The sequence below is a fragment of the Dipodomys merriami genome, unplaced genomic scaffold (genome assembly GCF_024711535.1).
Source record: "Dipodomys merriami isolate MVZ:Mamm:240054 unplaced genomic scaffold, mDipMer1.0.p SCAF_21, whole genome shotgun sequence".
NCBI lineage: Eukaryota > Metazoa > Chordata > Mammalia > Rodentia > Heteromyidae > Dipodomys > Dipodomys merriami.
In genome coordinates this window covers 14,983,891-15,005,775 of record NW_027203493.1, presented here as the reverse complement: position 1 = coordinate 15,005,775, position 21,885 = coordinate 14,983,891, and the positions used below count along the sequence as shown (strand labels likewise).

General features: G+C 39.7%; 1 protein-coding gene across 4 annotated transcripts; it reads right to left on the bottom strand.

The window, feature by feature from the left end:
- Positions 1-1,231: 1,231 nt before the first annotated feature.
- On the bottom strand, positions 1,232-21,493 carry Traf6 (TNF receptor associated factor 6). Of its 4 annotated transcripts, none has more exons than XM_070032571.1 (8): positions 21,297-21,493; positions 20,669-20,746; positions 16,213-16,530; positions 12,270-12,420; positions 11,212-11,370; positions 9,481-9,552; positions 6,418-6,495; positions 1,232-4,162 (listed from the first exon to the last, which is right to left on the bottom strand). In XM_070032571.1, exons 3-8 carry the CDS (start codon positions 16,506-16,508, stop codon positions 3,329-3,331), a joined length of 1,590 nt encoding a protein of 529 aa, XP_069888672.1. In that variant the 5' UTR covers positions 16,509-16,530; positions 20,669-20,746; positions 21,297-21,493; the 3' UTR covers positions 1,232-3,328. The 4 variants fall into 4 exon arrangements, with proteins under 4 accessions (XP_069888672.1, XP_069888671.1, XP_069888673.1 ...); XM_070032570.1 differs by lacking the exon at positions 20,669-20,746 and adding an exon at positions 20,525-20,619; XM_070032572.1 differs by lacking the exon at positions 20,669-20,746.
- Positions 21,494-21,885: the final 392 nt, after the last annotated feature.

The window sequence follows — 21,885 nt, the reverse complement described above, 5'->3', positions numbered from 1 at the left end:
GTACAAAAAAATAAAAGCGAGGTGCTGTTGGCTTATGACTGTAATCTTAGCTAGTCAGGAAGCTGAAATCTGAGAATTGCGGTTCAAAGCCAGCCCAGGCAGTAAAGTTCGTGAGACTCATATCTCCAATTAACCATTAAAAATGCCCAAAGTAGAGCTATGGTTCAAATAGTCGAGCATCAGCCTTGATCAAAAAAACTTAATGACAGTATCCAGGGCCTGAGTTCAACTCCAAGTACTGGCAAAAATCTGAATAAACAATCTAGAGATACTCAAATGCTTATAAACTGGATGAAACTAAAATGTTTAAGAGTGGAGGCCATACTCAGATGCCATTAGCTCACTTGGAGGCTGAGGATGTAGTTAAGATCTGGGGATTGTACAGCCAGCCATGGTAGAAAAGTCCATGAAATTCCATTCCCCAAATAACCAGCAAAAAGCAGTGCTGGAGAAATAGGTGTGGTTCCAGAGGTAGAGCATCCAGACAGCAGAGCCAGCGAAGCCCAGTGTTCAAATGGGAGTACCAAAAAGAAAAATGAGGTTCATTAAAATTTGAAGAACCATCATTTTAGGTTAAGACTTGATTCTGATTGAAGCTTACCAAGGTTTCTATTTGAATGACAGCTTGAAGATTATTTCTACTCTGCATTCACAATAAATGACTGGCAAAAATTAGCAGTTCATTACGAAGTGCCACATATTGGGAATTACAAAACTGCTTAAGATATGACTCAGATGATGTATACTAAATTGAAATAAAGCATTAATGTCAGCAAGGAGAAAGTTAATTTTTTATGGGTAAAATCTCTTGGTAAGTGTTTTGCCAATGTTCTGCTGGCTAGAATTTAAATTTCTGAAGACAGAATTTAATGGTGGGAGGGAACCTGGGAAACATCTAGTTTTACTCATTTTATAGATGGGAAACATGAAGTTACAAAGAAGTTGAATGTAAGCAAAAAGCAGTTAAAATTCCTGAGGCATTAAGAAAAAAATAAAACATAACCAAAGCAGGAAATGACTTTTCTTGTACCGAATACAGACATGCTTTTAATAGAAATCTGACCAGGAAGTTTTTAAATATCATTTCCTTTTTAAAAGAGGTGTGGGTGGGGGAGGGAGGGGGAGGAGTTTGATGTGTTGTAGCAAATTAATTTTCATCTGGGAATAAAAAATACATATTTATAGTAGAAAAATGTAAATCATGCAAGAGCACATAAAGAAAACAGAGCCATCAAAAACAGTTCAGTTTTATTTCCTTTAGGCTTTTTCTATACAAATACAAAAATAACTACTGCTTACTTTTTAAATTGGATTTGATAATGATTTATTCACTGGAAAACAATCAGAGGAGTAGCAGCAGGGCAGGTTTCCCTAACCTAGAAGATGGTGTTGCAATGATGTATACAAGAATGGTTAAGAGGCTCAAATGTCCAGGAATAACCTGGTAGCTAGTGAGAAGCTGTGGTATTGACATAGTATATGGAAACAAGGTCTCTTGACCTTATTTCCACTTTAACAAGAGACTGAAAATTGGGAGGGGGAGGAGACAGGGAAAGATCAAAGCGATACTTGCTTGGAGTTGAAAACTAGAGTCATTTTGGCAGAGAAGGTCCATAGTATTCTATTGAAACTGATGCAGATCTTGAACAGTGGTCAGGGGCTGTTTTGGCCTCTTGAAAGGTGCAATACCATCTTTCATTTTCTCTCATTAAATAATCTTGTGTAAACGGCAGTGGATGGATCCTCTTAGATTCTTAAGAGTTCACCCTATAGGTGTGGTACTCTTTGAGAACTAGATTCCATAGCATTTTATATATACAGGCCTTAATAAATACAGAATGGCATAAAAATCATCTCTACTAGGAACATTTGGCCACTTCAACACATTCCACAGGATGGGCCTCAGAACCTAGTGTGAACTGCTGACTAAAGCAACTCACTTCAACTGTCATGATATAGCCACTATGATGTCTAACCCTGGGGTTAGTGAGTGACCTCTCTCAGGGACCTCTGACAATGTCCCAAGTTTTAAAAAAAAGTTTGTTTTTTTTGATTGTTTGTTTTTTGGCAGTACTAGGGTTTGAACTCAAGGGTCTTGTGCTTGCTAGGCAGGTGCTCTCCCTCTGAGTCATACTTCAAGCCTTCTTTTGCATTGATTCATGCTCCTGCTCAGGAACATGCCCGAGCCATTATCCACCTCTTTTAGGCTTTCCTAAATTCCCATGCTAGTGTAACAGCAGGCATTTGCCATCACATTCAGCTCTCAGTTGAGAAAGTGGGGGAGGGAGGTGTCACACAAACTTTTCTGTCTGGGCTGGTCTAGAAGTATGATCTTCCTAATCTCAGCCTCCCAGGTAGGAATACAGGTGTGAATCAGTAATTTTAGAAAATCAGTTTTGGTTCAATTTCTTTACCTAAATTGGAGCGTTTTTGGAAGATTCAGATAGCTTCTGTCATCATCACTGAAATGCCATATGCTCGATGATAGCTTGTAATTTTTATGCTGGTGATTTTGTGTACATAAACAGAAGACATTTGCAGGGCTATAGAATTCACATAGTTTAGCACTCAGCAGGTGGTATCCACAAGGCACTGAGCATTTTGAACTCTGGGGACGCTGCCACTGGGAGGCCTCAAGGACACATGTAAGCAAGGATGAATGAAACACCAGTCTTATTAACAGCTAACATATTTATATTAAACAAGTAAGTCTACGCTTAGGTTTAAACTAGTCCCTGAATTATATCCTTAGTTAATATCCTGAGGGGGATTTGGGATGAATGAGAACTTGAGTTTTTAAGGATCGTGGTTCAAATCCTTGGCAATCAGTAGGTCAAATAAAATGAGAACTCAATATCTAGAGCAACAACTCTTCCTGTTGGAACTAGCACAGGTAGTAGTGATTTTTGCATTTAATATATTACACACAATACTATAAAAATAAGCTAAAGTTTTAAAGCAAAGTCTACTATTATGGAAGATTTGAGTTATACTGCTCTAATTTTTGAACTTTTTGACAATCACACATATTGGAGTAACAGCCCATGAAAGTACAACAAAAGAGGTATTCTGACACAACAGCTACTGCTCTCCACAGGGCCTTCAGATGCAACATGGTAGAAAAAAAGCACGGAATGTGATCCCCAAGGGAGAAAAACTTCCTTATGCATGTGTATCAGGAAGTGGTAAGTGTCCTTTCGTAGAACATTCATTGGTGGAAGTACATCTTTTCAATTGCTTTTTTGTTTGCGTATCATTATTGAGAACAGACAAGAAAAGGCACTGTTTTCCCAGATAGTTTGTTGTTTTAAAATAAAATGTGGGGATATTACACCCCTGTGTCAGTACTTCGTGGCTGGAAGCCCTCCTTTCGAAGGCTTCCCATGTCAAAGCGGGTGGAGACTTCACAGCGTACTAATAACGTATCATCCTTAATGAAGGTTCTCTGTCTTAAGGCTTCGAGGTGCATAAATGTTACATAGCCAAAACCTTTGGGGTTCCGTGGGATGGTGGGTCGTTGGAAGGCAAGGAGTTCTGGTTTGGCATCCATTACCTCTTCATGGTTTTGCCTTATTGGTGTTTCAGACTGATCAAGAATTGTAAGGCGTATTGTACCTTGGAAGGGCCAGGGGAGGTGGCTGTCATACTCGCCTTGCATGGTGTGGACAAACAGGGATATGTAGTTGGCACAGCGTTGAGCAGTTGGCAACTGCAGGTGCAGGCGCATGCAGAGTTTGTACCCAGGTTTGCCTGTATAGAAACCAGGGCTATGAATGACAACAGGTTTCTCTTCTTCTTGAGATTTTAAGTGCATCCCAAAGTTGCAGATCTTCCAAATGTAAATCCCATTGCACTGCTGTGCTTCAATTTCAGCAACTTTGTCCTCAAGGGTTCGTATGGTTCGTTTGAGCTCACTTACATACATACTCTGAGTTTCCATTTTAGCAGTCAGCTCCCGGATTTGATGGTCCTGTCTTACAAGGCGACCTTCTAACTGCTGAATGGTTTCCATGAAGTTCCGAACATCTGGGTCATAAGCCCGTGGCAAAGAGGTATCATATGAGGGTAAAGCAAGGTTTATGCTATGAACAGCCTGGGCCAACATTCTCATGTGAGACTGCGTATTCTCTTGTAGATGGCGTGCCAAGTGATTTCTCTGCATCTAAAAACCAAGCACAAACCTTAGGTTGGGCATAGACATTGAGACAACCAGGAAAAGGACCTAGCCAGAGCAAATGAGTTTATTTTTATTTTTTGTCAGTTGTGAGGCCTGAACGCGGCCTGGGTGCTGTCCCTGTGCTCTTCAGCTCAAGGGTAGCACCCTACCACTTGAGCCGCAGCGCCACTTCTGGCTTTTTCTGCTGATGTGGTGCTGAGGAATCGAACCAGGGCCTCATGCATGCAAGGCAAGCACTCTACCACTGAGCCAGCTTCCCAGCCCCGCAAATGAGTTTTTAAGTAGCACCACCGCTTCCTTCTATCTTCCCTTTGTCTCCATTGGATATTTTTTGTGTGTGGGGGTACAATGCATCGGTTTGTTTTGCCCTCAGGTGAGGCGGTGCTCTACCACTTTGAGGCATGCCTCCAGCCTTTTACTGATTAGAGAAGAAGCCTCACATAGTTTTATGCCTGGACTGGCTTTGAATCATGATCCTCTAAGGTCTCAGCCTCTTGAGTACCTAGGATTACAAGCCTGAGCCACCAGCACCTGACATTCATTGGATTCTTGAACTAATTGAAAGGATCCTGACTCTTAATATTAGTAAACAAAAACAACTGAGGCTACCAGATGAATAAATCTCCCTTTCACTCACATGAATACCCTTCTTTGCTGACTCACAGATGACTTTGCTCATGTTCAAGATCAATCCTTTCTAACACTTCAGATGCTGCACTCAGTAATTCTTTGTCTTTTGTTTTTTTCCCCTTTGCATTAAAAGAGTCGGGGACATTTTTTCTTCTAAGAGTCATTTGGATATTGATAACATCATTATGGGCCATATAAAATTATCAGTACAGGCAAAAACAGGTCCTCCCCAATGCCTCATTTATAATACAAATCAATTTTAAATTGGAATATGCTGTCTCCACAGTGTTCCAAGACCATCAATAACATCCTGAATGCTGTATGTAAAACAATTCTAACAATTTTTATCATAAAAGAAATTCAAGTATATTATAGAGTATTATAGAGAAACAGAAAATACAGATTAAAAAGAAATCATCTATTATCTTAACTAACTTCATTAATATTTGATGTGTTTCCTTTAGGGCTTTTCCTCTATGCAAACAAACAAGATTTTCCCACAAAATATAATCATCATACATACTATTTTAGTCTTCTAAATTATTAAATATTAAGTTTATTGTAAATAAGGTTTTAAGAGTATAGCAGAAAAAAAGTCTGGTGGCATTCTCAAGAAACGGAAGTGACTTACCACAAATAATGCTCTGTTAGACATTGAGCACTGCTGGTCACTAATCTTAAAGATGATTTGGGAGACCATGACAAGAATTTGCCTTGCCTGGCTTACCTATTCCTACTATTGCTTGCTTATGATTCTTTTCCTTGGTCTATTTCTTGTCCATGTAAGCCTAATTCCACATATGTACAATCACATCTTCTATCACCACTAAAACTTACTTTCTGAATCAATATTCTGAGTTTGCTTTGGCAGCACATATACTGAATCAATATTCTAAGTCTCTGTCAGACATATATACTGTCTGACAGTTATCTTTGCCCAGATGTCCTATAGCTAAGGGAACCCTCATCCCCAGCTCCACAATATGGAAACAGAATTATTATTATTTTTCCCACAGTTCTTTGCTTCCTTTTTTTTTTTTTTTTGGATAAATGGTTCTTCTTCAACTATATGGGAATGAAGGCAGGAAACCAAGACTTTCTCTAGATGCTCCCTATTCTTTACCCACTATATCTAATGAATTTTACAGTCAATACATTTTCCCTCCTAGAAATGCATTGGGCTCCTAGATTTTGTCCTCCTTTTGGGTCTTGCTATTGAAAGCTCAGGTATTTACACTTCCACCTCCACTTCGAGTCTCTGACACTGCTGTTAGGTTGAATAACATGAAACAAACTACCTGTAGTTCCCCAATCACTACGTTTACCCACTCATTAGACAGCTCTCTTTTGTCTTTTTAAATAACTTTGTTCATCTGCGAATATTCAGCCTACACATCTTATTTTGTCATATCTGTCCAAATGCACTTAGCTGTGGTTAAGCATGACTAAAACATAAAGGCTAATTAGCTGTGGTTAAGCATGACTAAAACATGTAGGCTAAGCATGTATGTGCTGTAACATCTATGTTTAACTTTTGTATACTTTATATATAAACATCATTTATCAACGTTTCTTATATTTAAGAAATCAAAGAAAAAAAGAAAACTTACCTTTTCATGGCAACCAAAGGTACTGAATGTGCATGGGATTGGGGCCGTGGGGCAGTCCAGATCGTAATGATTAGGCATCTTAAAATCAAAACAGAGGTTGAAAAATGTTTTAGCCTTCATGTCTTGTACTACTTTGATGAAATTATACTTAAAAAGAAATTTACATTTTACCCTAACAAAACCATGTATTGCCTAGGCTATTTTTGGATTACATCAACAAAGTTGAGTAAACCGTGACAGAAACCTATAGCTAATAAAAATTGGTTTTTATGTTCAAAATCGAGGGAAATACCAAAAAATATATCATGAAATGCACTCCAAAATTCACTAAAATTTATTTCCTAAAATGAAATTTTCGGGCTGGGAAGGTAGCTCAGTGGTAGAGCGCTTGCCTTGCATGCCTGAGGCCCTGGGTTCGATTCCTCAGCACCACATAAGCAAAATAAAAAAAGCCGGAAGTGGCGCTGTGGCTCAAGTGGTAGAGCGCTAGCCTTGAGCTGAAGACCTGAGGGACAGCGCCCAGGCCCAGAGTTCAGGCCCTACTACCGCCCCCCCCCCCCCCAAAATAAATAAATAAAAAATAAAATGAAATTTTCTTTCTGCTAGGAGCTGGCATCCTGTAGTGGCAATTAAAAAAAAATACAACTTTTGATAACTACAACTGCAGACTCAACCAGGCCCTTTCTGTAGTCTAGACTGTCAACTGCATGCATTAAAGTCACTAACTAGAATCATTACTTCACTCATGATAACCTTTTACAAATCATCTTATCTTTTGCTAACCTGTGCAAATTTTAGTTATTCTGGAAGACTTAGCTATTAATCAAAGCTCTAAAGAATGTCTCAGCCTTTGATTTGGGGACTCAGTTCTTTAGCTCAAGGCTAGCGCACTACCACTGGAGCCACAGCACCAGTTCCTGTTTTCTGAGTGGTTTGCTGGAGATAAGAATCTCACAGACTTTCCTGCCTGGGCTGGCTTTGAACCACGATCCTCAGATCTCAGACTTCTGAGTAGCTAGGATTACAGGCGTGAGCCATCGGCGCCTGGCCAAAGTTACATTCTTGAGACCTTGTTTGGAAGTTCCAGCAGGAGAGTGAAACTACTTCTATACCCTTGACCAAAGAACATTTCCCCTCTACCAAGGAAGATTAGTCTTTGACCCAACTTCCAAGCTGAGATGGGATTGCACATGAAGTGGTGAGGAAGAAGGCACTTAGACTAGTTAGTTGGATCAGCTGACCAACCCTAGTGATCAATGGGATGACAGATATTGCAGGCAGATGCCCTAATGTCCTTAAAGATACCTTCTTTAAGGTAAGATCTATTATATAGAATCACATTAAAAAATATTGGTGCCAAGGGGGCTGGGAAGGTGGCTCAGCGATAGAGTGCATGCCTTGCAAGCATGAGGCCCTGGGTTCGATTCCTCAGCACCACATACACAGAAAAAGCCGGAAGTGGCGCTGTGGCTCCAGTGGTAGAGCGCTAGCCTTGAGCTGAAGAGCTGAGGGACAGCGCCCAGGCCCAGAGTTCAGGCCCCATGACCGGCAAAAAAAAAAAAAAAAAAAAATATTGGTGCCAAGAGTTGTAAGGTAGCTCGGTGATGGTAAAACACTTGCCTAATATGTATGAAATCCTGGATTCAATCCTCAGCACTACAAGGGAGAAAAGAAAAACTGACAAAAACAGTGCCAAGCTTTTTTGTTTTGTTTTGTTAAAAGAAATTTAACAAAATAGTTATGGACCAGAGAGCAAATTAATGGCACAGCTAGGACCAAAATCTACCTTTTCCAATGCTTTGTCTAGGTTTTTATCCTACATTAAATTTTACCTTAGCTTGTTTTAAAATATACTGCATGGCTTTAAGTATTAAAAGAGAACAAAAGAAAAACCAGGGGAAGTGGGACTTCATAAATGGAGACCTTTCACACCTTCGTATAATAAGACTTTGTTAGAAAGTAACTAAAGGACATTGTTAAGAGATAAATGGAGGATGGGTGCTGATGACTTACACCTCTAATCCTAGCTACTCAGGAGGCTGAGATCTGGTTTGAAGCCAGAACTGGAAAGGAAGCCTGTAAGATTTCTATCTCCAATTAACCACCAAAAAAGCTAGAAGTACAGTGTAGCTCAAGTGGTAAACTGCTAAACTTGAGGGGGGGAAAAAAAAAAAAAAAGCAACTCAGAGACAGTGCCTACACCCTGAGTTCAAGGCCCTGGACAATTTCCATCCCAACCCCACCCCCCATCCCCTGCAAAAGAAGTAAATGGAGAAATGTCATCAAATGACAGGTTTTGCTGCTTCTACTTCAATGATCTGTGGGGTTTATTGGTTCATGGGTGCATACATAGGTTTAGTAACTAATATTTTTAATTTGTGGGTAAACTCCCCAAATGTCAAAAAAATAGCAATCAGATGGAATTTTCCTTTTTCTAGTAGTAACCAAAACAGTTTTCTATTATACATACTATCTCTGATGATGCCCCATCAGTAGCCTAAATGACAAAGGAACAGAGAAATCTCAAAACTTTCCTGTATGCCTCAGGAGGTACCACTGGATTAATTAGTTTTCTTCTATTTCATTGTTAGGTTATTCTTTCAGTCAGTCTCTGGACTCCTAAGATCTTCATTTCATAGGGTATAAATAAGTATCTCTAAATGTTTTTTGTTTTTTTTAAAAACAGGGCTCTTATTTTCCATGGTTTTTTCTTACAATTATCCAGTTTTCATCAGAATTCTTTCTATTGTGGGTGGTGCTGGGGAACAAACCCAATATACCACCTTGTACATCCTAGGTGAATGCTTTACCCTGGTTATATCCCTAGCCATAAAATTTTTATAAATATACATACATGTAGGCATTATGTTAATGATCTAGGAATTGTAAAAGTTCTTAATGTTGTTGTTTTAATATATTTATTAACTACATTAATGTGAGAAATGTTTGCAGTTCTAGCTTATTCAAGCTGTATTAATTTTGCCTTATTGATTTAAATAAAAAAATACTAACACTTCTGTGAGCTATTTGAAAATCTTTACTTTTTACAGGAAATCAGTATACCTGTTCTCTGATGAGCATGGTGTTACAGTATTCACAGATGACATTTGCCAAAGGACAGTTCTGGTCATGGATCTAAATTTAATGAGAAAAAATAGAAGCATAAGAAGAAGAAAGAAAAACCCACAAAGAAAGTAATTTTTCAAAACAAGTACTTTTTTCACTATGAACAAATTAAGAACATTGGTTTGTGTAAAGCCATAGTATTATAACACTACCTGGAGGATATTTTTTTCTTTCCTTTTGCTAGTGTAATAAATAGGATTCATTCAGACTTCTGACTCAGACAAAGAATATGCGAACAGGTAAACAGTTTTTAAAGTCACTTTTAATATGAGGCAGATTATTTGTGACTAGTTTGGCCATCATTTACCAGTGCTCTCTTTTTTCCAAAGGCAATCGTTTCCCAAATTTTTCAGCAGCAGCATGACAAATCAATGCCAATTCTCCTCAGTATAGTTACAGAACAAATGCCTCATTAGGGGATGAGACTTTGGTGCTCATGTTCTGATAATCCCAGAAGGGTACATCTTATTTTTCTATAATACAGTGACTTTAGCTGTTATGTAGGAATCACATGCTATTCCATCTAATTTACTCAGTTTTACCTTGATGTCAATTTGCTCTGATGACTGAAACTTCTCTACACTATAAGCAAATTATTTGTTTTTAATTGGCTGATATCAGTTATATGAGGGGGAGAATTTCATTTAGCAGAATTTTTTTGAATATCAATATACTAAATATAGTAAGTTTGATCGCCTACAGAAAACTGGGAAATATTTAAAAGAATTAAAGTTTGCAGAAGGATCTAAGCATCAGTTATAAAGGAACATGAAATATAGTTGGTTCTTTTAGTGGAGTACAAAGGACAGGCACTAAAGGCTAACCTTTCAGGTTAGTTTTGACATTAACCATTAATATAAATAAAACTCTGTAACTATCATCCTGGATTTTGCATTAAAAAACTACTGTATCATCATCATTGTGTTTCAGGCTACATAAAATTTTTAAAATAAGGTTAAAAAAACTTCCTTATGAAAGTATAACAAACATATTGAAAAGAACATAGCATGCAGCACAATAAATTACTACCAACAGAACATGTTTTGCTTGAGTGAATTTACCCTTTGATTCTAACATCCCAATCCCTCTTGCACAACAATTCTTACACAGTAATCATTTTACTTGTCTGTTAGCAATCAGATCGGCCTTTAATATTCATATACTGTTGCTGGGTGCTAGTTGGCTCACTCTTGAAATCCTACTCAGGAGACTAAGATCTAAGGATCCTGGTTCAAAGCCAGGCTGGGGAGGAAAGTCCATGAGACTCTTACCTCCAATTAACCAGTAAAAAGCTGGAAGTAGAACTGTGAATCAAGTAGTAAAGTGCTAACCTTGAGCTAAATAGCTCGGGAAATGTGGGAGGCCCTCAGTTCAAGCTCTAGTACTAGAAAAAAAAAATCACATACAGGAAAGAGAAGCAGCATATTTCTTTCCTAGTGCCTTTTGCAATTGGAAGATTCACAGTAGCAGGAATGTTTTCTAAGAAAGATACACAAATATTAACTGCACCTTTTTTTTTGCAATGATTCAGTAAAACTTTGTTTCTCACAATTTTTTTTAAACTGTTAATGTACATTCACTTGTGTGTACTGCTACTGCCTTCAAAATATATATCTTTAAAAAAATTTAAATAAGTATTGGAATTAAGAAACCCAAATTAGTACATGCCTCTTTATCTTCAAATGCCATGGATACAGCACAGTTTATACAAGAAACTTGTCTTCTTGGACAATCCTCCAATACGTGAATATTAAATTGGAATTTTGGCAAGGGACGCTGGCATTGGGGACAATTCATAAGAGCAAACTCGCAGTGAGCTTGATGATCCTAGAATACAGAAAACAAAATTATTATCTGCCAACACTAAGCAAGTTTTCTAAAGATAATTACTTCTAAGTTTATACTGTTCTCTTGAACAGAATTATCTAATTTGTACCAAAAAACCATTCATAGTATAAAGGCTTTTCACACCATTGTGAACTGGAACGTTGGAAGTTTATGCAAAGAATGTGAATTGTCAAGTTCATGCATTCAATTCTAAAAGACAAGTGGAGAGAAGTCAGATTTCCAGGTTACCAATTTAGTGCTTGTTAAAAGAACCAGTCTTTTTAAAAAGGGCTAACTCAAAAATCACAGACTACGTAGCACTCTTAAACACTAAATTCCATGTAGAACCTGAAATATATTTAGTGTTTCTAGTAAAAACTACAAAAGCAAAAAATTGATTTATCATAACCTAAAAGGCAACTTCTTTATGATTGCTTCAATTCATTTTGACCTATAGGAACATTTAATTTAGTAAATTAAAAAAAAAGACCATTCAGAAAGACAGAGAGAAGGAAAAAGAATAACGAAATGTACATGAGGGTACATGGTACATGCTATTCTTTTTAAAGTAAGAGAAATAAAGGTAAGGGATTAAAATGTGATTCTTGTATTTAAAAAGTTTTTTTTAAATCAGTTTTATTTGTAGATAATGCTCATGTCAAAAACTTTCAGGAAACTTAATTTTTATTATTGTTAGGAAAAAGTCCTAAATAAAAAAAAATTGTTTTCTTAAGTTCAATATATTTAACAGCCAAAGTGTTAGTATTAATTCAATAATTTAGTAGCCAATTATTCATTTATCATATGGTAGGTATAGCCAATATATAAATAAATACAAGGGCCCCTTTCTCTAGAAACTGCTTTGCATACACGCTAACACTAGAAAACAACTTTACTACCTCAAGATGTCTCAGCTCCATTTTGTGTAGACAGCCTTTATTTGGACACTTGACCATGAGAGAAAGAATCTCTCGTTTTGCAAAATTGTCAGGAAATAGTTGGTTTTCCAACAGGATCTCATTGTCCACAGGACACTTGTGACCTGCATCCCTAAAAGAAATAATCCAGTGATTTAAACATTTCCAGGAGAAAAATCAACTTTACTGCATAAAATAACTGAACATATTAGATTGCAGGGGACCACCAAAATCATCTGACCTCTTATGTATAGTTCATTAATTATTCTTTTATGAAATGTGTACAAATAAATACCATATTGATTACCTATCATAAGCCCGATTTTAGATGGAAGGATAGATTCTATCTAGAAAATGAGAAAAAGCCATTGAATAAAATCCTATTTTAATTGGCACAAAATGAAGGGAGAATTAATGGGAATTCCAGCAACCTAGCTGACCTTGATACAGTCCACACAGTAAAAGGGACTATTTTTATAATACTGTATTTATGCCTATGGTACATTGCTCAGTTATAAGGTAAATACCAATCAGCGCTACCCTCACAAGTCCTCATTTCAAGGTCTACTCTGAAAACAGTCACTGTAATACTCTTAACTCCTGGGCAATAGGTTTCTCTTATTTGATTATCCAGGGTGCAAAGGAATTAAAGGACTTATGTCCTGCTTTCAGGTTGTTTGTCTGTTTTTGTGCTGATATTGGGGCTTGAACTCAAGGCTTAGCTTTTTAGCTCAAGGCTGGTGCTCTGCTACTTGAGTAACAGTTCCACTTCTGGCTTTTTGGTGGTTAATTGACAATTTAAAAAAAATGCAAGGGGCTGGGAAGGTGGATCAGAGGTAGAGCACTTGCCTTGCATGCATGAGGCCCTGGGTTCGATTCCTCAGCACCACATAAGCAAAAAGAAAAAAGCCGGAAGTGGCGCTGTGGCTCAAGTGGTAGAGCACTAGCCTTGAGCTGAACAGCTGAGGGACAGCGCCCAGGCCCAGAGTTCAGGCCCCATGACCAGACCCAAAACAACAAACAAACAAAAAAAACCCCGCAAAACTTTCTTATTCAGGTTGGCTTTGAACAGTGATCCTCAGATCTCAGTCCCCTGAATAGCTAGGATTACATGCTTCCCATGCTTTTATCCATTTCATGATGAGAAAATTTGCCATAAAGAGAGTGTCATTCCTTTTTAACTTTTTTGGAATGTCTCCTTCACTGACAAAGTGTCAATCACTCTAATCAATCACTCTAACATGTGCTGAGTACCTCCTGTGTGCTCATCAGTGCTCACTGCTGTGGTAGGTAAAAAAATGACAAACAATGACATCTGCTATCAAATGGCATAGAGCTAATCAATGATGAGTGATACCGTTGATCTTTATGGGGCCTCTCTCAGACTGTATAATGGCGTTATTACATTGACAAAGACATGGAGAATATAGAAAGCCATGAACAGCTTTATTGAAATGCATATTCACACCTATAGTGATATATACTTCAGAGAACGTAAGAACCTTCCAAAGCAAACTGAAAATTATTACCCATACTTTTGGCCATCATTCCAAAAGAAAATGGAATTACACTGTAATGAATTTTGATTCTCTGAATGACGAGAACCAATGAGGAATTTTAGAGCAGTTTCTTTAAAAATATTAGAACCAAAACCAGATGTCATCTAGGGTAGAAGAACACAGAGGTTGGGAAAAGCCTCAAATTTCCTTTTGTGGGTTCTGTTTGCTTTTCAGATCACTGTCCCACTAATTCTGAACATGAATATTTTGCTATTAAAGAACTGTTACAGGTTAGTTACTTCTGGGACATGGGTGACATTTGATAATTCAGAATACGGTATCATTTTACCCAAGTAGACTACAAGTAAGAAAACCATTCAAACAGAAAAAAAAAAAAAAGGCTGAGCCTTAACCATGGTCTCCTATTTATCCTAAGTTCCTGGTTTTAATCAGTGGCTGCCTTGTTTCCAGAGGGCCCTGTGGGTCACAGCTGGAAGGGGGGTGGTACTACCGGTATCTAAGAGACATATACCAAACATATGGCTACAAATCCTACAACACACAAGACACAACAAAGTATCAACAGTGCCAAGCATGAGAAAATTCCCTTAAACAGATCTTGTTCACTGAACAACCAGCAACACATATCCCCCATAAACTAAGGAACATAGTTTCTTGTAACTTAAATTATGCCAAGGCTGAGGTATTAACTTCAAGTTCAAAACTTAAGAGGTAAAAACCTATGAAACCAATAAATAGCCAGACATGGACTTGAAGAAAATAGGTTTAGAAATAATAATAAAGTCTATTTAGGAATATGGCTTAGTCCTTAATGCAGAAATATTGGGAAGTGATTGGAGCACGAGGACCTGACCTCCATCAGTGCATTACTTCATTGATGGTTCATAATCTGATGGCCTACAGGGAGGTGACTGAAACCTAGGTGCTGAGACCAGTTGAAGGGAGTGCCTGCCTCTTTCTCACCCATGTACAGTCACCAAGTTAAAACAGCAATACACTGAGCACCTACCGTGGGCCCGTCACGATTATCAGCACTTAAGAAATAAAATAGTTCAGTGTTAGCAAAGAAAGACAACTGCACCAATCAAAGTTCAAGAACCTTCTGTATTTAAACACCATTTGCAATGTGCTGGGCTTTTTTTGTTGTTGTTGTTACATTTAGAATGATAAAACGTTTCAGACATTAAATTGTTATCTTATTTTAAAAAAAAGAAGATGGAACTAAACTTTTGCTCTTAATGGGCTTATCTTCTAGTAGGGTGAGGAGGTAATAAATTATGAAGGTATATCAGAAGGCAGAAGTACTAGGGAAAAAAAGTAGAGCCTGTTGGGCTAAAAGTAGGGATGACCTTGCTGTGGTAAAAACAGGGTACGGAGAACCTTTGAGAGAGGGATAGTTCAGCTACACTGGAGGGAGATCAAGGGGTTAATTATGGTAAGAATGCTCACATAGATAAAACAGCTAAAGCAATTAACTCAACAAGGCAGGCATCTGCTTGACATGTTCAGTGAACAGCAAATAAGTGAATGCAAGAGAGGGAGAACAGCAGAGAGCTCAGAAAACAAACCATGGGCCTATCATACAGGGCCTTTAAGAACTGACTTTTTTTGTTGTTGTTGGTTGTGGGGCTTTAACTCATTAACTCGGGGCCTGGGTACTGTCCTTGAGCTTCTCTGTGCTCAAGGCTAGCAGTCTACCACTTGATCCACAGTGTCACTTCCCGTTTACTGGAGGAAAAAGTCTCAGGAGGACTCTTCTACCCAGGCTTGCTTGGAATTATGATCCTCTGATCTCAGCCTCCTGAGTAGCTAGGATTACAACACCTGGCAAGGACTTTGTCTCCCAGCAGAGATGATATCATCTCACTTATTTACTAGGCTCACTCTAGCAGCTAAAATGAGACGGAGAAGGACAAGAGTAAAAGGAAGTCTTTTTAGAGCTGATGGTGAGTCCAGTCAGTAGCAGCTGAGACAGGGAGGACTAGATTATGGATCCAGGCAATGAAGGAAGACCCTTCAGTGAATGTTTTCTTTAAAATAATACTATTTTACAGTTACAGACACTGGGTAACAGAACGTACTATGGCTAAATGATCATTTATACAATTCCTGGAATGATACTCCAAACCATACAAAAAATGGCATAGTTTAAAAATATTTTTTTAAGGCAGAGAATTACTCCCAGTCTTTAAGTAGAGGGAACTATTTTCTTATTTACCTGTATGTCAGAGGAGGAGGAGAGGCAGAAGCCAACCTTTTGTACTACAGTACTTTCTGTCTACTGTTCTTTTCTTCCCTAAAAAGCTTTCTATGTGTGAGACTATTCTTGGGAATGGCCTGTGTGTGACACAGTAGTGAACTCTGCATGCGGTTGTTGTAGGATATCATTCTTTTATGTCACATACCTTATGGATTTGATGATGCAGGCTTTGCAGAACCTGTGGCCGCATGGTGTCTGCACGGCTTCCCGTAATGCCATCAAGCAAATGGGGCATTCATATTTGCTTTCCAATGGTGGATCAAACTCTACATCGTAGCCCTGGATCTCTTCCATAAAGGAGCTGGAGAGGTTCCCTGTGCTGGGCGGACCACTTACACTGTCATCTTTCGCTGTAGCGCTGCAGGAGCTGGCCATGGCGGCACAGCAGTCACTTTCAGACTGGCTGGACCCACAGCTGCGTTCACAGTTTAACAGACTCATAGTCACTTGATTGTCGACTGCTCTGTAAAAATACCCAGGAACAAATGCTTTACTGCTTTTTTTATACATAAAAAACAGCACACACACATAACTTATCTATGCGAGTCACCAATTAGGAGACACTAGCTGTGGTAATGTTACTTATAAATAACTCTTAAAATGTTTCTCAGTATTGACTGCTATTTTTTAATAAGTTAGCTGAATCCCTCCTTCAAAAAATTTGTGACACTTATGCAAAGCACTTGGGGCACACAAAGACCGGGTCCTTTAAGGAGTTCATGATCTAGCAGAATGACAATACAAGGCTAAAAAAGGAAAGGAACTCAGTAGTAACACTCATCTAGATCACATTATCCGTTCACATGTCTGTTTCTTATGACTAAGATCAGGAGTTTAATTCTCATTTCCATACACTTAGCATTGAAGCACATGATTTTCATAGACCAAGTGTTTGTTAAGCATATGCTGAAGAATTCAATTATATCGCTGATGTGCCTTCAAGTGTCTGAGTTGAAGAGAACCGTATGGCAGGCTAGCAAGGCAGGGCTATAAAGAGCAGAGCACCCTGCACCATTACTGCAGGTGTGATTTAGGGCAAGTTACTTAACAATTTATTTGGGTCTTGGTTTCTTCTTGTTGATAAGAAATTCTATGAGGATTCCTAAATGCTCAGTGTGGGAATTTCTACTATGTAGAAAGAATGGAATTTAAATCCTGTATCTTTATGTCCTTCTGGTTCAGTCAGGTCAAGTGACAATGTTTCATTATCAATGGAAAAAACAAGTGAGGTTTCTTCACCAATGGAAAAATATTCTTGTAAGGAGGAGATCAATGTCTTTGAATTCTAAATTGTTGTGGTATGTAGATGAGCTGCATTGCTAATGCCTAAACACAATCCACAGCCCATGTAACTATGTCTTTATGTTAGATAATTGTTCTCTGAGGAAATTTCCTATTATATGCTAGATACGGTTCTCCTCAAAAACTTCCAGTCAATACTATCCCCTAGCTTGTCTTACTTTTATATAAAAATTCTACCTGCCACATTAAGATAGTACTTTCCAATCTTTTAACTACCAAAATTCCTCCTTTGTGTCAGAGATTCTGAGAGCCACTGGATGATCAGCACCTAGGATAAGTAAGGCATGGTTCTGTGAGAGGAAGTACTGGGAAGTGGTGAAGAGGTCAAGGGTTAGAATCTCATGGTCTGGATTTACCCCTCTTCCGCTATCACTCTGTATATGACCTGGGCAAATGCTATAACCTATCTATGGTTCAATTTCCTCACTGTAAACACAGTTAACAATAAGACTCACCTGAGAGTTACAGCAAGGATTAAATGATTATTATGTGCAAATCTATAGCAGTACCAGGCAGTAAAATCAAGTTATTATTTCATATAGCTTTATATAGTCCTTTGCTTAATAATTATATTGGCCTCACTTATCAAAGTGGATACTATGGAGCTTAAAAAGATTAAGAAACCAGTATTAATAAGTAACATATTATGTTCATCTGTGTTCTGAGCAATTCATTTACCAAGCAGCACTTTAGACTTTTTCTTTATTCTGATTATAATAGATACTATAAATATGAGCTGTCCAGCACTGTTACACTGAGTCGATGGAATTCTAAAAAGTCAGTAGAAAAGCGTGCATTTTATTTTCTTGTTTAGTTTTGATATATTTTTGTTAAAAGTTAAAAATAGCTCCCAATGCCTTGTAATATCCAACTTAGACATCAGAAAAGTGCATACAGATTGAAAGGAAAGAAGAACAGGAGACAGTTGCAAATAGTAACACTAGCATAGTATTACTGCCTCTCTCCACCTTCAATCCTAGCACAAATGAGTTATGCCACACCAGGGTATATATATCCCTTCTTATTTTTCTTTCCTATATACATTATTGTGTCCAATTATTTACTCAGGTACATTTCCTAGAAGTAGACTTGTTGGGTCCAAAGATCTGTAACTTTCTAAGCTTTCTGATAGATGATGCTGGTTATCTAAGATTTTCTAATTTTCATTTCCACAGAGTATACATGAGAAATTCCATTTCCTATACCTTCAACAACATCAGACAGATTTATCTTTTGTCTTTAACTATTTTATTTTTAAAGTAGATTACTTTTGAGAAATTAATAGTTGTATACCAAATATGACTAAACCGAGTGTATCTTTTTTTTTTTTCCTGTGCCAGTCCTGGGGCTTGAACTCTGGGTCTGGTGCTGTCCCTAAGCTTTTTTGCTCAATGCTAACACTGTACTATTTGAGCCACAGCTCCTGCCTGGGCTGGCTTCCAATCATGATTCTTAGAGCACAGTTTCCTGAGAGATTAGTATCATAGGTGTGAACCACCAGCACCCAACTCTGGGCGTACCTTTCTGCCCAAATGTCCAGTTTAAAATTTAGTTTACAGATGGTCTATACATTGCTTTCTTCCTGTCCAGTTTAAAAACTCACAAGTTAATAGCTATGTGTTCCTAGGAAATCCTGCCTACTCGGTCCTAAGTCCTTAACAGGAATTCCCTGCTTTAAGACATAAACACACAAGCCGTACAGCATCCAAATAAACATTTTTAGACAGCCACCCTCTCCAGTCTATAGTGCCCTGTAACTAGCCTGCAAACAGAAAATAAAGTTAACCAGCATTATTTTAAGTGTCATATAGTATTTTTGTGTTTCTTTTTTATTTAAACAAATTACCCACCTCGGCCACTACAAGACAGGGCTACAAGTATGTTAAAATAGTTACTATTACTTTAGTATTTCTTTACAGCTTCTTTTCTATTTACTTATGGTGTTTTTTCCCCTACATGAATTAATAGAGTGTAGGGAACAAAGTTTAAATGGTTCTTTAACTTTTAAGAGCTTTAGAGTTGCATTCCTTTCTTGCAGGTGGGAATCCAGTATGGTAAGTGCAGCTTTAATTAGTTATTGTGGAGATGTAACCACCATCAACTTATTTTGATTGCAAAATGAATGACTATTGAAATTAGCCTTGTAAAACCTGCAAATTAGAAACTGGGAATCCATTATAACCCAAAAATAGTACTGCTAAATGCCTTAGGGGCGAGGTAGGGTAATCCACAAAAACTTGTTCTTCTAAGGCCTACTTATGGTATGATAGAAATTTGTAAAGTAAAAGGAATCAACAACTTATGCCATCCATAGTAGCTTGTAACCGAAAAACATACGTAGGTCAACAAATAAAGTAACGCAAAAGAAAATTCTGGGAAATTACCTTCATGTAAAGAAAATACCCATAAATCACCTCCAACCAGCTACTACGGGAACTATTTACCAATTCCTTAAAAAATCTATGCTGCAAATGTGCAACAATAGGGAATCAAGAGATGCTGAAAAACAACAACAAAAAGCTATTCAAGTATTATCACAGTGAATCTACAAGGGGAGCGCTCTACCACTGAGCCACCTTCCCAGCAGTATACAATTTGGGGTTTTGTTTTTTTTGGGGGGGGGTCCGGTCATGGGGCCTGATTTCTGGGCCTGGGCACTGTCCCTCAGCTCTTCGGCTCAAGGCTAGTGCTCTACCCCTTGAGCCACAAGGCCACTTCCAGCTTTTTTCTTTTTGTTTATGTGGTGCTGAGGAATCGAACCCAGGGCCTCATGCATGCAAGGTAAGCGCTCTACCACTGAGCCACCTTCCCAGCCCCACAGTGAATCTAAATTCAAGGTGCATTTCCTTTCTGAGGCACTACTTATTTCCTTCCAAGGGCCAATGATTTGAATGAGTTCTCTTGTAAACCAAGGGGCTGAGAATTTATCAGCCACCAGGTATGAAAATTTCATCACAGACACCTCTTCAGGTTCTACTTCTGAAATAACACAAAAACACAAGGTTGAGTGCACCAAGATGAAAATTCCTAGGTGACCCTCGCATCCGAGACATGGGCAACTAACGCCTAAAATACTTTTTTTTTTCTCCCTGAGTCACCAGAGTCCACAGTCCTTCCTCCAACCCCCAACCTCAAAGTCAGAAAAGTCCCTTTACCTTCCCTAATGGGAAAGGAGAAACATGCCAGCGACCAAGTGCACCCAAGCCAACACTTCGGAATCTCTTCAACGAGTTGTTCTCGTTTTCTAGACCTGTGGAACAAGACAGTAATCTGCTCTCCGAGGAGCAATCAAAACCTACACATTCAGAGCTGCCGAGACTCTGGGGTGCTTTTCCCTTCACGTTCAAGACAGTCCTCAGTTCCAGCTGGAGTTCCCCCTGAGTAGGAACAGCTTTGTATCAACTCAGCGTCTGGAACAATCGCTACCACGACTGAGAGCCGGGGCGGAGGGGGGTGGGTAGGGGAGGGAGGAACATAGGTGTCACCTAATTTCTTGACACCCTCCCCCCAAAGTTCAGCCAGGAACTCGGAAAGAGCTTTCCTCCGGACGCTGGCCGCGCGAGGAGGCGCTGGGGATCGAAAGGGAATGTCGTTGTTCTTGTTCTGGTTTTGAACTGAAGTTGGGAGGACGGGAAACTCCAAAGGGCGATCTCTGGTCGGTCCTCGGAAGGAGAAGGGGCGCGGGCGAGGGGAGGACGGGCTGGGGCCGCAGGGGCGCCCTCACCCCCACCCCGGGAGCGGGGTGATCGAAGGGGGGGACCCCGGAAGCCGAGAGGAGGAGGGGACCCGGGGTGACCCGCGGGCAGCGAAGGGACCCGGGGCGGCATCCAGACCCCCCGTGGGGAGCGAAGGGACTGGGTCAGGGGGCGGCTCCCGGACCCGAGGGAAGCCAGGCCGGCCGGGAGGTCAGGTGTCAGGCCCACTCACCACTCTAGGACGCCGGGCCGCCGGGTAAGGTTCCCCCAGGTCTCATGCCTCCGTTCCCCAGCCGAGGCGCCGGGAGGATCGACTGGGTGCACCAAGGGGAGGAGGCCCCGAGGCCAACTTCCCGGCCCCCGGGCCGCCGCCACTGCGTCCACCCAACACCGGGAAACTCAGCCCCGCCCCGCCCCGGACGCGCAGCTTCCGCCTTTCTGGGGGCGAGGAGGGCGGCGAGGGGCGGGGCGCGCGCGGGGAGCCTAGAGTGGCCGGGTCGAGACAGAGCGCCGCCTAGCTCCGGGCCTCCACGCGCGCGCATGCGTACGGCGTCTCCAGCTGTCAATTTAGTGCGTTCGAGGTTCTGCTTTTTCTCCTGCTGGGTGTTCCATCTGGGAATTCCTGATGGCACCATCCTGAATTGGATGGCCTGTGTGTGTGTTCCAGGATGTGCGTGCATGCGACCCTTACCGTGTGTGTGTGTAAATAAATTGCAGGAAGAATGATGCAGCCCCAGTCTCAAGGTCAGGGTGATTGGTTAATAGTAGACTTAGCATTAGCAATCCCAAACTATATTTTCACAGCCCTTTCTGGAATTCCT

Coding starts and splice junctions, on each gene's coding strand:
- Traf6 (XM_070032571.1), bottom strand. CDS start 16,508: ATGAGTCTGTTAAACTGTGAACGCAGCTGTGGGTCCAGCCAGTCTGAA. Junction 6,496..9,480: donor CCATGCTCATCAGAGAACAG/GTATACTGATTT, acceptor TTTGATTTTAAG/ATGCCTAATCATTACGATCT. Junction 4,163..6,417: donor CCTTTGGTTGCCATGAAAAG/GTAAGTTTTCTT, acceptor CTTGGTTTTTAG/ATGCAGAGAAATCACTTGGC.